We start from the raw sequence: 17286 nt of genomic DNA on the forward strand, positions 1-17286 counted from the left end.
AAATCATTATGTTTGAGATATTAAGTCAGTATTGTGAGATATTAAGTCATTATTGTGAGATATTAAGTCATTATTTTTTAAATATTAAGTCAGTATTGTGAGATATTAAGTCATTATTTTGAAATATTGAGTCAGTATTGTGAGATATTAAGTCATTATTGTGAGATATTAAGTCATTATTTTGAGATATTAAGTCATTATTTTGAGATATGAAGTCGTTATTTTCAGATATTAAGTCATTATTTTTTAAATATTAAGTCATTATTGTGAGATATTAAGTCATTATTGTGAGATATTAAGTCATTATTTTTTAAATATTAAGTCATTATTGTGAGATATGAAGTCATTATTTTTTAAATATTAAGTCATTATTTTGAGATAGTAAGTCATTATTTTAATATTTTGAGATATTAAGTCATTATTTTTTAAATATTAAGTCAATATTGTGAGATATTAAGTCATTATTTTGAGATATTAAGTCATTATTTTGAGATATTAAGTCATTATTTTGAGACATTAAGTCATTATTGTGAGATATTAAGTCATTATTTTGAGATATTAAGTCATTATTGTGAGATATTAAGTCATTATTTTGAGATATTAAGTCATTATTGTGAGATATTAAGTCATTATTTTTTAAATATTAAGTCAGTATTGTGAGATATTAAGTCATTATTGTGAGATATTAAGTCATTATTTTGAGATATTAAGTCATTATTTTGAGATATTAAGTCATTATTGTGAGATATTAAGTCATTATGTTTGAAATATTAAGTCATTATTTTGAAATATTAAGTCATGATGGGAGATATTGAGTCATAATTTTGATATTAAGTCATTATTTTGAGATATTAAGTCATTATTTTGAGAAAATAAGTCATTATTTTGATATATTAGGTCATTGTTTTGATATTAGGTCATTATTTTGTTACATATTTTAACTTTTCATAATAATGGCTTAATTTTTCAAAATAACATGATTAGCATTTCTTTAGCAAACGTTGTTATTGTACAGAAAATGATGGGTAAACTACTGTGCACAAAATACCATTACGTTTTTGCCTCTATGCAGCACACACTCGCTGCAGGTTTTAATCAACGCATTATTCCATCATTGTGACAGCAGTTTTTACAACATCTTGATCATTAAAAACATTAGCTGCTTTTAACTAGGCAGTTGCTTGGGCATACAGTATGGCAATGGACCTTTACGATCAGTCAAAGTCTTCAGAACACGTTAAGAACCGTGGCTTTAGAGTCTACGCCGATGGCGTTCCTGGCTGTGCATCGATAGACGCCGGCGTCTCTTAGCGTCGGGTTCTGGATGATGAGGGAACCCTGTGGATGGAGGTACTTGTTTCCAAAAAGGCGCGGCTGTGCACTGACAGCCAGGCGGGTTTTGTCAGGGGTCTCCCAGGCGACCTCCACTCTAGGGATCCCAGTTGCTATGCAGTTCAACTGAACGGCAACTCCGCGTTTAGCGTAAGTCACAGAGGGAGGGCCGTTGGTAATTTGAGGAGGGTACGCAATCACAATCACTGACACGGAAAGCTGAGAGCTGCCGTACTCGTTGGCAGCTCGGCAAACGTAGGAACCCCGATCGTAGACGGACACTTGTTGGATGGCGAGCGTCCCGTTGGGCAGTACAGAATACCGTCCCGCTCTCTGCGGCCTGTTGAGGACAACCCCACTGGGTAGTGTCCACGTTAGTCTGACAGCTTCGCCACTGATTAGACAATGGAGCAAAAGTCTTTCCCCGTTGACAACGCTGACAGGAGAGTCGTATCTGTTGTTGATCTCTGGCTTCCTCCCGGGGGACAACGTGAAGGCGCGCTCCACGAGTCCTCGAGCATTACGCCCCAGACAGCGATACAGTCCAGCTTCAGCAACAGAGGGGTTGCTGATGATCAAAGAGCCGTCGGGCTGGTGGAAAAACTTTGAGAAGCGAGCGCCGCTATGCAAAGGCGTGCCGTTCGGTAGGATCCAAGTGACGTGGGGTAGCGTTGAGCCCTGGAAGGAGCAATTCAAAGTCATGGCGTTCCCCACAGTCAGCGACAGGCTATCCATTTGGGAACCTCTAGGCCTTTCGGCAACCTCCTTTACATCCAGGTTGACCACCAGTCTCACCTCCCCCCCTTCATTACGAGCGATACAAGCCAGCTGTCCCGAGTCCGTCCTCTTGGCTGCACGGATTTCCAAACTCCCATTCAGGTGAACTGTCATCCTGTTGCTGTAGTACGGTGCGGGAAGGATAACGTTTCCCGGTAGCACCCACATGATGCGAGGAGTGGGGGTTCCCTTTGCCACGCAGTCCACCAGCTTCCGCTGATCCTTGACTGCACTCACCTTGATGGTGTTGTCGGTTCCTGTTAAGCCGTTAATTACTGGAGTTGCTACGAGTACCTCCAACCTGACGACTTTATGGTCATGCCCTGCGTTGTTCCTGGACATGCAGGTGTAGTTACCTCCATCAAAACGCTGGACCTTTTGAACCACCAATGTCCCGTCATCCAGGACCTGGTATTTGTCCAACACCGGTGAGATCACTCTATTTATCGGGGATATCCACGTGATGACTGGCAGCGGTTGCCCTTTGGCGTTGCACCTCAGTGTTACGGTCTCACCGTAGAAAACCCTGACGTTCTTTTGGTGTTTATCCTGGATTTGTGGTGGGGAAGTCGCAGCCTTGACCTTGACTCTGACCTTCATCTCATCTTTGCCAAGTTGGTTCTCGGCATAGCAGGTGTAATCGCCTTCTTCTGGCATGCCGACGTGGTTGAAAAACAGTGTCCCGTTGTCAAACACGACGTACCTACAAACAGGAAGGGGAGAGAGATACTGATTATTGATGCTGATTGATGATTGTAGCTGTCAGCAACATTAGCTAATTTTAGCTTAGAAATAGATTCTGTTCAACAAATCAACAAATCCCCCACACATGTTGTGTTTCAGTTATACAATAAAACAGGTACTGATGAATATACTACTGACATGTGGAATATATTGTGCTGTTAGCTGCTAATGTTAGCTACTGCTAGCATTCTGCTAATGGAGCTGAACTGCTAGCTGGCTGACATAGCAACATCCTGTCTTGAGTGGATAACATCAGCTGATTCATCCAGACTCCTGGCTGGCTCGCTGTTTGTAAATGACTTCATCAGCTAACTTTACAAAGCGACAGACAACAGATCCGTGTAGCGTAGCTAAGTTATAGCTATCTGGCTAAAATGAGCTCCTTGCTAATGTGAGCCCAGTGAAACCTAAGCTGGCTAATGTTAGCTCCTTGCTAACGTTAGCTCAGTGAAACCTAAGCTGGCTGTTTCTCTGTAGCTTTGTGTTGTTGGCTGATGGAGTGATTTACAAACAGTGAGCTGGAGTTGCTGTAAATATTATTGTGATTAATTTTACAGCATTATACCAACATGATGACGACCAATCACGTTCAGTCTCACTGTTTTGGTCGATACGAGCAACAGGAAGCTAAGTGCAGGTCACTTCATGGCTCAGTACAACCAACAAATAAACATTTCCTTTATATGGTGTGCCTTTTTTTAAGAACTTATCTGATAGAGAATGTCTTTGAGTATCAGTGACCTAAATCTATATCTTGAAGGTTTTTTGAGGCGGATGTTGAGGCTGTTCTCTGTGTTCAGTCGGCTATAATGTGTCAGAAAGAAATATGTTTGGTTGCCCAACCTTTATAGACTGACGAGGATTATTTACAGTACGCTCCATGTGTCTTGGCAGAAAACAATAAATACAGCTGGAATACAAAGGAGTTTTTGTATCATAGCACCGTGTGCCAAAATTGGTTCTTGAAGTCATTTTCTGTGGAAGTCATCGATCTTAAGGCGCTGAGCTGCCACCATAGCACAGTGGAATAGTTCCAATAAGTTATACGGACATTTATAGTTAATCTTTACATGTGTAAATTATTGCAGGTGTATTGTTAAATGAGACAAACTGGCAAAGCTAAAGATTTGAGGCTTTTAGGAACACCACGGGTCAATAGTGATGGATGGATCTTAAATTCTTTACCCTCTTAAAGTTCTTTCGGGGAGTTTTTCTTTACCTGAAGTGAGGGTCCAAGGACAGACGGGGCCGTATGACGTACAGGTTGTAAAGTAGAGAAGCCCTAAAGGGTCATACATTACATATATTTTCTTCCCTGAGTTTTTTAGTGATAAGGAGATCATTTTGATCCGTTTTCTCATGATAACAAGATCATTTTCCTTTGTTTTCTCATGATAACGAGATCATTTTGATCTCTTTTTCCGTGATAACAAGATCGTTTTCCTCTATTTTCTCATGATAATGATATATTTTAATCTGTTTCCCCGAGATAACAAGTTAATTTTCAACAGATCAAAATGATCTCGTTATCACGGGAAAACACAGGAAATAAAATGTATGTTATTTATGACCCTTTAGGGCTTCCCTAATAAAGCCCCTGAGGCAAATTTGTGATTTCTGTTACTGGGCTGTATAAATAGATAAAGAATGAATCTCGTTCTGTCTGTCTGTTTGTCCTTTGCGTAATTTGAGAAGAGTTCATCCCAACTACTTCACACATGGTGTCTGTGTTATAAATTTGTTGCGATTTGGCCAGACATACTTTAGCATAATTTAACTATAAGTCGTATTATGTACAGATAATAAGGCCCCCTGAGGCAAATTTGTGGCTTTGGCCTGTTTTTATTGTAACATCCTCCCTGGATTCTGTGGGTCCAGACCAGGGCCGTCTATAGCTTTTTTGGGGGGCCTATTCAAAATGTTGTTCTGCAAGCCCTTACTTTGTTTCCATACCCTCTAAAGTGGATGATGCATGCATTTAACTCGTACTTCTGTTTCCCCTCAAATTTAAATCAACACCTGAAGTTTACACCTACAAACATTTTAAAAATAAATAAATAAAAAGAACGGAAAATGGAGTCTTGGGGCCCCGATGCAACCACATTGTCCGCATATAGCAAGAAACAGCCTTGGTCTAGATTAATTTATCCATATAAGACATGCCAATTTTATCAATTTCCCACCATTCTGAGTTATGTCGAAATACATTTTTCTCCACTCCTACAAATTTTGAGCAATCATCACCAAATTTGGTAAAAAACATCTGGTTCAATCTGGAAGCAGTGACTTTCTCAGATTTTTTCATTTTTCCATACAGTTTACTGATGTTGTGGGCGGGGCTTATATGACATGTCATATCTCCTGAACGCTTTGAGCTGTCGGAAGCACATTCGGTGGACATTTGTAGACGAATTTGGTGCCATTTATTCAATAGGTGGTGCTGTAGCAGCATCATCTGACTATAAAGGAAGGCTCTGTCTGCATATGTATGACTGTCCACGTATCTCAAGAACCGTTCGTCCAATCAGCTTTGGTCTTGGCAGGTGCGTTGTTGAGGACCAATGGGAGCGCAGCGTCATGTGCCAAATTGATCAGATGAATGGATCTTGAGAACACTCTGAATGGACACTGCACTAGTTAATAAAATCGGCTTGATCTGAATCATATAATTTAAAGAAAAGCTTTCCACCAGAAATTGATCTATATATATATGTCATATGTACATATTGTGCTGTTAGCTGCTAATGTTAGCTACTGTTAGCTTGATGGTAATGCAGATGAGCTGCTAGCTAGTTGCAGCTGCAGCTGACTCATCAAGACTTCTGGTTGGCTCGCCGTTTGTAAATGACTTTATCAGCTAACATTTTGAAGCGACTGACACCAGATCCATATTCATAGCTATGTTACAGCTAGCTGGCTAATGTTAGCTTCTAGCTAATGTGAGCTCAGTAAAACCTAAGCTGGCTAACGTCAGCTCGTTGCTCACGTTGGCTCAGTGAAACCTGTGACGGTTAAATGTTACATTTGAACTGTATTTGAGTCCATTTCTGACAACTATCTTGCTGAACAAAACATGTTAGCATCATAAATCTTCTGCGATCCAAAAGTCAAAGGAAGAATCCCATCGATTTTTTGTCGAGGGAACCAGGGCGATGCTAACTTTGGGGGTCACACAGCAGAAATACATCATTCCTGCAGCACTCTATGCCACCAACACTACTAACTTCACTCCAACTCCATCAGTTGAGTCGGCTGGACGCACTGATGGAGGTATTTTTTTAGAAGTAAAAGTTAAGATTCACTAGCATGAAGCAGCTCATACCTGCGACTGCGCCCCCCGCCAAAACTATCTCTTTGTTTGATCGGGTTGACCATGGTGCCGTCTGGCAGCGCCCAGCTGATCTCCGGGTTGGGCAGACCAGACGCAACGCAGTCCACCTTCAGGTCCCCACCGTACACCACCTCCTGTCTGGATCTCTGCTGCTTCTGCTCGATCTTTGCGGGCCTGGTCAGCACGTCGACCCGCAGCAGGACGTAGTCGTCGCCCATCTTGTTACGTGCCACGCACAAGTAGTCACCGCCGTCCTTGTCGGTCACCGAATGAACGGTTATAGTGCCGTTAGGGAACACTTTGATCCTGGGGTCATAACTGCAAATATAATAGGAACAATAGCATTCAGATGAAGTTAGATGTATGCATCTGTTACTTTTAGCTCACCAGTTGAATGGTTTAGTTTCAGCTTCTACTTCTGTGCTCGACTGCTAACTACTTTTCAAACATTCTTACATTAACCCTTATGCCTCCCTCAAATTTCCTAATGCTGGTACCCTTCGTGGTCGCCACGAACAAAAACTGCTATAAAATCATCATACCAATATTTGTTTCTGTTTTTTTGCTTGAATCCCTTTATGAACTTCAGCCCTGATCAAAATGATCAAACATTCAATAACTTCTGGGATTTCATCCCTTTAAATGGCAGTTTAATTATTTAAAGTTTAAATTTCTCATTAAAAAAGGCAAAAGATGAATTGTTTTCCATAATACAGTTAGTAGGTTGATGAAACTTTGCTGGTGATTAGAGTCTTGAATATGTCAAATATTAGCAATAAAACTGATTTGATTGCATTAGTATGTTTTATGAAGTTCAAGATACTGACTCTGGTACCCATTGACTTTCATTATGACCACATTTCTTTTTAATCTCCCTGCCATTACATTACAGTATAAAATCATGCATTCTGTAATGTCAGCATTCTATCTTGAAGAAAAGTAGTGATATTTGACATTTACTGTATTCCACCATTTTCCATTTTCCAAAGACACGTCGGAGTAAAAAACATTGGATTTCACAAATTTGGCTAAAAATAAGAGTTCTTACCAAAATGTATGCCACAAGCTGTAACACAGCCAAAATTATCGCCAAATCAAAAAAACAACAAAAAAAACCCTCTTTTGCATGAGGGAGGCATAAGGGTTAAACTGTTTTGCCAATAGTGTTTTAACTATTTATTTCTACCATTCGTTCATTACTTTTAGCTTTTATTTTCTAAATTAGTTGAGCTACTCTGTAACGGTTGGGAATCACTGATTCTCTGCATACCTGTACTGAGCATCCACCAGCTTCTTCGAGGGTGTCCTCCAGATGACCCGGGGCTCCGGGCCTCCTGACGCCACACAGTCGAGCAGCAGCTTCCCCCCATAGATCACATCCGTTCTCTTGGGGGACGACAAGGTGATGCTGGCCTTGGCAGAGGACGGACGCCTCCTTACACTCAAGATCACCGTCCTCGTGCTGGATGCCACTGCGTTGCTTGCCGAGCACTCGTACCTCCCAGCGTTCCCCTGTCCCAGTCCCCGTATGTACAGGGTCCCGTTGGGGAAGATGAGGAGGTTGCGTCCGGTAACAAACTGGGAAGCAGTGAGCTGTACTCCGTCGGGTGTGATCCAGCGGATGACGGGCTGAGGGGCCCCTGTGGCGGTGCAGTGGACGTAGGCGGCACTGCCCTCCAGGAGGGTGGTGTTCTCGTGTAGCATCTGCTGAATCACAGGTGGTAACATGGAGACAGAAAGGCGGACTGAGACCGTGTCGGCTCCGGCTGCACTGCTGCCGATGCACTTATAAATCCCTCCATCTGTGTAAGTGGCCCGGCTGATCCGGAGGGTGCCGTTACTGAAGACGGCCACGTGCTGCTGAGAGGCGACACCAGACGCGGAAGCAGCGGCCACGTGGACACGATTAGGGAGCACCCATGTGACCCGTGGCGCAGGACGCCCCTCCGCTATACACTCCACACTGACATCGCCCCAGAGGTGCACAGTGACATCTCTGTGCCGAGGCTGGAGGATCCGCGGATGCTGAGACAGGACCACAAGGTCTACCGCCATCCTGTCTGCACCGTACTGGTTCTGGACTGTGCAGAGGTACTGTCCCCCGTCCATGGGCTGTGTGTTCCTGATGATTAATGAACCATTCGGATACACCTCAAACCTCTGGACCCTGGTGTTCTGTGCAATACTCGCCCCTGCATGAACAGAAGGAGAGATTTTCACACAAATTTATGGTAAAGGAGTAAAGTCCTGGATTTAGAAAAGACAATAAACAGTATCTTGAAGGTGAAATAATATTTGCAGGTTGTGTGGGAGCCATATCAACCATGTTCAAGGGGAATACTTAATTTTGATAGGAAAGCTTAGATGTCGAGTCATTGTCCCAATTAAAACACGTTACGTGATTTATTTGTTTATCAGGGAGTGCACCCACAACAAAGCTTTGAGCGGTAAAAACATATTTATTGCAAGGCATTGTAGGGATTGGGGTTAGAAAGCTTATAACACAAAAAATGCGTGTCTGAGGCTTCATCTTCTAGTTTCTGATAATGTGCTTGTGGTTAATACACAACCTAAACTACATCAGTTCAAGCATGGCTCAAAGTTTTGGTCTAACCTAGTGCCGTGCATAGGGGGGAAAAATGTATGCTAAAGTGCCCTCTTTGAAGCCAAAACACATGCTAAAATGTTCCCTGGGAGCCAAAACGTGTGCTGAACTGCCCTCTGGGTGCCAAAACACGTGTAAAAGTGTCCTCTAGGAACCAAAATGTGTGCTAAAGTGCCCTCGAGGAGCCAAAACGTGTGCTAAAGTGCCCTCTAGGAGCTAAAATGTGTGCTAAAGTGTCCTCTTCAGTGGTGCTTTAATGTGCATTTTTTTTCCTTTTTGCCCCTGCACTTCAAAATTGCTTTGCACGCCACTGGTCTACCCCTAGGTGGGTTGGAACAGGTCAACATTTTTAAATGGATTCATTAATTTCACACTATGCTGGAGTCGTCACAGGCACTCCCTTTCAGGAAACTATCAACTAGACACTGAACGCGTTGTTGTTGGCTTGTTTTTGTTGTTGTTGTTGTTGTTCTCCTTTCTGCCAGAAGAAGACACTACGTGGGCACACGCCATTAGTTAGTTTGAGCTAAAATGACTGTTTTTGTAAATGCATTCTGGTGAAGAGAGCAGATAACGACTTCAGTTCCAGTCGGAAAGTCTGTCTGACAGTAAGGTAAAGCTGTGAAAATATTGTAAATGTAGCGTACACTTAAACTATGATCGATTTTGTTTGCTGCCCCCGTTTAAAGCAGTGCATTGCTTAGCTTCTGGTACTCAAAACGGGCTAACATCTGCTGCAGCTAACGCACTGACTATGCATCATACACCTGGACTCTTACTTACACTGTGAATAATTACTTCCCCTTTCTATAGTGTTTGTAAAGAAGGAAGTGACAAGCGTGACTTGATGCACGTAACACACTGAGTTGTTGTGGGGTTGAGTCAGACATACCACTGGAGACTTTAGTCCACGACAGGAAGGGCATTGGATCACCCTCAGCCCCGCAGGGAAGCTGAGCATCTGTTTCAGCTTCCACAGTGAATCTCTGCAAATTGCTCGTTATCCTTGGCTTCCCTCTCAGGATAAACCCTTGTCCAGGTAGCCGGTGCTTTCCGGACACATCCTGAGTGCTTGTTGGAAGTCTGTCAGTGGGTGGATCAGTTTGGATTGTCGGGGCAGGGGTGGCCGTCTGCTTGATTGTCTGCCCGCCGGTCAATTTGAGGGCTGGGGAAGTTGGATTTGTGCCAGCCGGTGTGTGGTCAGTTGGGATTGCACGATGGAAGTTGGTGGGTTGGGTTTGGTGGTGGTTGTCTGGGGTGTTGTTGAACCTGGGGGCCTCTTGTACAGTGACCCTCAATGTTTTGGGTAGTGTGACAGACGTAATCACAGCATCCGACCTTGATGAAGTAGCAGAGGGAGGTTCTGTTATCAGGATACTTGCAGAAGAAGCATCAATAGTATGTGCAGTTTCTTTAAGATCTACCTCTGACTCAGTGCTTGTGTTTTTATTTTCACTAGAACTGTGATAGGATCTTTCCAGTACAGTAGGTTTCCTGGTGGTGCTCTCTTTTGTGTCCAAACCGCCCTCAAAAGGCACGCTCAGTGTTGTGACTAAGCCCCTGGAAGTGGTTGCCTTAATTTCATGCTCAATCCAGGAAGCAACTGAGGCGAACGGGGATTGCAGCATCTCTTCACCTTTTTCCGTGGCTGTGTGCTGACGGTCTGATGGATTCGGGCCGACATCTGTTTGCGTTGCAGTGTGAAAACCACCAGAGGAATTGTCAGAGCGTGGCGTAGGTCCAAGGTCTCTCGTAACGCTCTCCTCTAAGGGTATGACAGGTGGAGGGGGGCTGCCCGTAAACTCCCGCTGAGTGATTGATGTGAGCGTGGCCGGGCGTTCTGGAGGGGACTCGCTCTCTGAGATTCTCAAGGCTGTTTGAGAACTCGTCTTTCCGTGACCCACTCCTGGAGATGCTGTTGGAAACAATGGTGCCACTGATGTGCTTATGAATAGCGGTTTGGCCGGGGGTGGTCGTGAAGAGAGTTTGTTGAATGCCTCATCCTCGTGCCCCGAGACTGTGCTTTCTTCATGAGTCAGTCTGCCTGATGACGCCACTTGGCTGCTGCTGAATGGAACAGTGGTATTGAAATTGGGGGTTGTAACTTCTAATGGATTTATATTTAGCTGTGTGGAGGCAGTGGTCCTGACTGTTACTAGGGAAGCATTTGCAGGTGTGGTGGCAATATACTGGGTGGGTTTATTCAGCTTTTGTTTCCTTTTGTTTGGGTTTCTGCGACGCCCCCCATTCCTTCTCCTGGAGTTCGGTTGTCGTAGGCGCGGGGACGATTGCCCTTCCCTCCTTTTTGTAGCTGTGAGTGTTGGAGATACTGTCGTGAGCATTGCTTGAGATCGCAAATCCTGAAGTGTTGTGTCCTCTGGCTGCAACTGGGACATCGTTGCAAGATGTTTTCCATTCTCCTCTTGGCTCGTTTCTGATTCATTTGGGTTGACCGAGGGGATAATTTGACTTCCCCTTGAAAAGAGTCCTCTGTCATTATTAGAGCTGGCAGCAACATTCGGTCTATCAATATTCTCCCTGCTCTCCGAGGCCTTGGATTCATCAGCTGTTTTGACTCCATCAACATCTGTATTTGTGCTACGGCCGTCTTGTAGAGAAAACGTAGTGCTGCTGCTGCTTGCCGTGTTTGTGAACGCCTGCCAGAAAGTGACAGCGTGCAGAGGAACAGATGTGGTCTGCTGTGGGAGGAAAAAAAGACTGTTTGAAGTTGTATGTAGGTCGTAGCTCATGTGCTGTACGTTATGTGAAGTCTGTGTTGTGTACGGCTCTGCTGTAGTGTCTGATGTCAGTGTTTCTTGTGTGTTGTGTTTATTCGTTTGCATTTGTGTTGGAGTGTGTGGAGTTGTGATGTAATCCTGGCCATCGGATGAGCCCTCAGTCGTATCCTGTGACTGTGACGTCTGCTCCATCAGTTTCCTCTCCGTTGTATGCTGAACTGGGAGTGGCGTGACCGTAGCGTTCTGAGCATTTCGATCCCTAATCTTAGCCAAAATATCCGCCCATTTCTCTGGGTCTATTTTAGTCTTTGACACATTTATCTTCCTCCTGCTACTGTCACTTATACTCTTCCTGTCTTCAACGCCAGACGATCCTGTTGGTTTTCGAAGCATCGGCGGCCTTCGCCACTTGCTCCTCGATGGATGAACACCCCTCCTGCCTGGGGCCACACCTCCTGGAAACCTCCTTCTTGAAGGATCCAAGCGATTAATCGGAGCCCCCACCTGAGTGACCTCAACGTCCCCTGAGGCCTCCTCTGTTTCCTCTGTGGGGACTTTAATCTGAGTGTTGACCCCCGACGCTGACTGAGGTCTTGCCGGAAACTTCCTCAAAGGCCTGATCAGCCCTTTGCGGCGGACAAAAGTAATTTTTGTAGCCAGCGTATCCACGCCGTGTTGATTAATGGCGATGCATTTGTAATAACCACTGTCCAATAACTGAGTCTGAGGGATATGCAGAGTGCCGTTGGAATAGACCAAAGCTCTTGAGGAGTTGGCTTGGAAATGAACGATGTTGCTGTTTGGTAGAAGCCAGTGGATTTCAGCATCAGGAGAACCAGATGCCGTGCATGGCAGGGAGAGGGGGTTGCCTGCAAACCCCTCAATAGGTGCAATTGAGGCGTCCTGCCCCGGGGGAGGGCTGGAGGATTCCTGCACAGTCAGATGGAACGGCATGACAGCAAGGTCTCCATGAACCCTGGCAATGCAGTAGTAAATCCCAGTGTCTGTGTGGCTGACGGCTTTAATGACCAGCCGTCCATCACTGGACACAGACACCCTGTTGTCTGTGCTGCTGTACGGCGCCTCCAGCTTGGAGCCGTCTGGCAGCATCCACTGGACGACCGGTTGGCCTGAACTGCGAACGTTACAGGACATTTCACTGGGAGTCCCCAGATAAGCGCTCCACACTTTACGAGTCGTGTTTGTGGACTCGATCATGACCCATGCCCTTGTCTGTCTTGGCAGTGGCTCCGCCTCCACTGTCTCTGAGAAGCCCATGCTCAGGATCAATCTCACCATCTTTGCTGATGACTGAAGTCTGTTCAGCTGGATGTCCGCAGACGTCTGCATAAGCCACGCTGGCTGGGCCATAATGTTAACTTTAACACCTGTGTAGTACTGGGCGTCCTTCTCCGAGTCCTGTCTGTACACATAGGTTGGATGAGGCTCTTTACTAAGCATAGCACCCCTTTGTAAGTGCGCTGGAACACTACTGTAGTATGCAATTAGCCTCCACAGTTGCTCATACTTTTCTCTATCAACAGGGCATTCAAGATCCACTGACACCGTGACGTTGGATGCCAGTTGGCGCTGGTTGACCTGCTCCCAGTTGATCTTGGTAAGCTCTCTCGGCTCGCCAATACCACACTCCAGATCCACCTCGTTCCCGTGTTCGTCCGATAGGCCCAGGGAGATGTTTCCAAATGGTTCCCTGAAGTCCTCCGTGGTCATGACCTCGCTCTCGACGTCGCCGGGCAATGAAGTCCTATCAGAGGAGCTGATGACGGGGCTACTGCACACCAGGTCCTCCACAGCCTGGAGCTCCTTCATCCGGAGGTGCTTTGGAGAGGAGCACATGGCACACAACTGGCCATCAGGAAGGGCCCGGTCCTTTTTACATTTCAAGACACCTGGAGACAAAAACAACACTGTCAAATTAAATTGAAACAGTCTTGAATTACCGTATTTGAAGGTTTTAATCTATAAAAAATGTATCCATGACTTTTATTTAACATATAAAAGCGGATACTAAACATCTAAAAACAGATGCTAAACACCTAAAAGCGGGTGCTAAACATCTGAAAATGAATGCTAAATGTCTAAAAACAGTTGTTTTTTTTAATAGAGATGGGAGATATAATTTGAGAGGGGAGCTCACTTTAAAACATTTTTGTGTCCATGCAACATTAAAAACTTTTGAGTTGTGGACTGCAAGTCGAACCTGGCAAGGTCTTATCCCAGTCACGCAGCCACCTCATGTTGCAGTCGCAGGTCCACGGGTTCCCCTGGAGGTACAGGTTCTCCAGCTGAGGCATGGCAGCCACCAGCCCTTCAGCCAGTGACGTCAGCTGGTTGTCCGACAGGTAGAGGTGCCTCAGCGTGGACACGTGGAAGTGTCCCACTACAGTGAAGGTGGCGAAAGAGGTCGGGTGCAGCTGCTGGAGCCGGTTACCCTCCAGCTGTAGCAGCCGCAGGGAGGTGAGGCCCTGGAAGGCGTCCGGGTGGATGAACTCCAGCCGGTTGTGGTCCAGGTGTAACCGGGCCAAGGACCACAGACCCTGAAGGGTGTGTCTGTTGACCTCCTTCAGCTTGTTGTAGCTCATCTTCAACATCTAAACCAATGAGGAAGTCATCGTTAGATATCACAGCATCAACAACCTCTTTGAATGAACATTTTGATGTTTTCACTATATATGCTGGTTTTGATGAATGCTTTGCAAACATACCTGCAGTGCATTAAGATCCCTGAAGGCCCCCTGTGGCAGGCTGTGGATGTCGTTCCCATGGACCATCAGTAGCTCCAGGTTCTTCAAACCAGCCAGAGACTTCTCTGTAATCTTATTAATGCTGTTGAACCTGAAACAACAAGACAAGAAACATTTACCTCATTAGAAACAACACATGAGCCTGGGCATGGATGGGTTACTGAACAGGTCTACCAGGCACAGGCCCCGGGGCCCATTCAAACGTTAAATGACTGAGAATAGACACAAAATTATCACAAATGTGCATAGAACGATTACAAATAACCAAAAAGAGGCACCAAATGACTAAAAACAGATGCAAAAATCACAACGATGCAAAAGCACTTAAAATAGACAGAAATGGCCACAATAAGACACAAAACAGAAAGATAGAAATATAAAATGTTAAAAACAGATGCTAAATGTCGAAAAACAGAAATAAATGTCAAAAAACAGATGCAAATATCTTAAAATAGATGCTAACAGATGCTGAACATCTAAAAACAGATGCTAAATGTCTAAAAACAGATGCTAAATGTCTGAAAACAGATGCTAAATGTCTGAAACAGATGCTTTATGTCCAAAGCTTGTTAAATGTCTAAAAACAGATAAAAATGTCTAAAAACAGATGCTAAGTTTCTCAAAACAAATGCCTACCGTCTAAAATCAGAAGCTAAATAACTAAAACAGATGCTTAACGTCTAAAATCAGATGTTAAGTGTCTAAAGCAGATGCTAAATATCTAAAAAGAAATGCTAAATGTCTAAAACATGAATGTTTGGGGGTGTTGTTCCTGGGTGGGGGGGGGGCCTCTAACATGTCTGAGCCCAGGGCCCCGTCCTCCAAGACTCCACCCATGTGTCTGGGTAGTGACGTGTTATCAAATGTGCGTTCAGCGTGAGGACGTGCAGAGGACTAACCCCAGGTTTATCCGCTCCACCTGTCTGGACACAGCAGCAGGGACGGTGCTGAGGGAGCGGAAGGTGCAGTGGAGTTCAGTGGGCTGGGGACAGGAGCAGGGACGGGGGCAGGGGGCCGAGGCAGCCGGGGTCACCGCCACCGCCACCGCCACCGCCATCATCATCATCAAGGCCCCGGGACGGTCCATCTTCAGTTAGTCACAAGAGCAGCTGTAGTCACTGACATGACACATGACGACACATGATGCTGTTAATATTGTTTTAATTATACGATGATAATATATTATATCATTAGTTATGTTATTATTAGTAGTTATTAATATATTGTTATTGTTATTTTCAGTATAATCATAAAATTAATTACTATTGTTACTGTCCCATTATCATAACTATCATTATCACTATTATTATTATCACTAACATCATAATTAGTATTGTTATTGCATTTGTTATTATTATTAATTACTATTATAATAATCTTAATTATTATTTATATACTACAACTACTGTTATTATTATTTCAATTATTATTATTGTTTTATTTAAATGCTTATTAATGTAAGTATTGCTATAATTATTAGTTATTACTATTATATTTTAAAAAATATATTATTATTTATTATTATTATCACTGTAATTATGATTATTAGCTATTACTATTATGTAACTATTGTTAGTTTTTTAATAATTAAACTATTATTATATAATTATTACTTTCATTATTACTGTATGATTGTTATTATATTATTATATTAAAATTATCATTATTTTGTCTTTTCCTCTTGTTTTCTTTAAAGTTTATTTTTTATTTTATTGTGGTTAATATTATTATTATTTATTGTTGTTGATAATTATTATTATTTAATACCATTATTATTGATTGCTGATAGACAATGTAAAAAACATTATTAAATAAAATTGTAAATATAATAAACAATATCAGGTGTGGGTGGGGGGGGGGTAAATGTCTGTGTTCCTATATGACTTTCATTATTATTGGTAGTAGTAGTAGTAGTATTATTTGTAGGAAAGAAGAAAAAAGAAACCGTAATAAACTTAAACTATAATAAAAACAATATCAGAAGACAGTCCTGATCTGTCAGAGGGGAAACTTTCTTCAACTTTCATAAACATTATTATATTTTAAACACACTTTTAAAGGTAAAAGTAAAAAGACTTTTTAAAGAGCTCACCTCAAACTGTGGACAGCCTCTGCGTGCGAGAGTCCTCGTGTCCCATCACAGCTGTAAAGTCCACAAACAACAGTCCGGAACAAAAGCCTTTCCCTCTGAAACAGAGAGCTGGAGCTGCAGACGGTGAGAGCTGCAGGCAGGTCTGACTGTGCAGAGCTGCAGAGTGCATGAGGCGCTGCGAGCGGGTGGAGCCAGAGGAGCCAGAGGAGCCTGGAGGAGGCTCAGGAGGCCGTCTTTATGCTGCTGCAACACCGCCACACTCTGCTGACTGCTGCTGGGTGACTCATATTCAAACTATGAGACATCAAACCTCAGGAACTGAGACTGTCAGGAGGAGGAGCTCAGGGCCGGCTCCAGGACTGTGAGGGCCCCGAACCTCATTCTGGCAGTGGCCCCCAAATCAGCAAATGCTAAACTTCTCAAAACACATGTTAATTGCTCTTTTGTCGTCTAAACTTAACCATCGCCTTTTGTCGTCTTTTTTCGTCTAAACTTAAACGTCGCCTTTTGTCGTCTAAACTTAACCGTCGCCTTTTGTGGTCTAAACTTAACCGTCACCTTTTGTCATTGAAACTTAACCGTCGCCTTTTGTCTTCTAAACTTAACCGTCGCCTTTTGTTGTCTAAACTTAACCATGGCCTTTTGTGGTCTAAACTTAACCGTCACCTTTTGTCATTGAAACTTAACCGTCACCTTTTGTCATCGAGACTTAACCGTCGTCTTTTGTCGTCTAAACTTAACCGTCGCCTTTTGTGGTCTAAACTTAACCGTCACCGTTCGTCATCGAAACTTAACCGTCGCCTTCTGTCGTCTAAACTTAACCGTCGTCTTTTGTCGTCTAAACTTAACCGTAGCCTTTTGTCGTCTAAACTTAACCGACACCTTTTGTCGTCTAAACTTAA

At 43.6% G+C, this 17286-nt stretch overlaps 1 protein-coding gene across 2 annotated transcripts; it reads right to left on the reverse strand.

Annotated features, from left to right (window-relative positions):
- Positions 1-882: 882 nt before the first annotated feature.
- mxra5a (matrix-remodelling associated 5a) lies at positions 883-16533 on the reverse strand. Of its 2 annotated transcripts, none has more exons than XM_083938198.1 (8): positions 16385-16533; positions 15192-15379; positions 14254-14383; positions 13749-14139; positions 9682-13437; positions 7455-8376; positions 6176-6502; positions 883-2812 (listed from the first exon to the last, which is right to left on the reverse strand). In XM_083938198.1, exons 2-8 carry the CDS (start codon positions 15377-15379, stop codon positions 1228-1230), a joined length of 7299 nt encoding a protein of 2432 aa, XP_083794324.1. In that variant the 5' UTR covers positions 16385-16533; the 3' UTR covers positions 883-1227. The 2 variants fall into 2 exon arrangements, with proteins under 2 accessions (XP_083794324.1, XP_083794323.1); XM_083938197.1 differs by having other exon boundaries at positions 15192-15410.
- Between the last annotated feature and the right edge of the window lie 753 nt (positions 16534-17286).

Source organism: Echiichthys vipera, assembly GCF_963691815.1.
Source record: "Echiichthys vipera genome assembly, chromosome: 23".
In the NCBI taxonomy this organism is placed as follows: Eukaryota; Metazoa; Chordata; class Actinopteri; order Perciformes; family Trachinidae; genus Echiichthys; species Echiichthys vipera.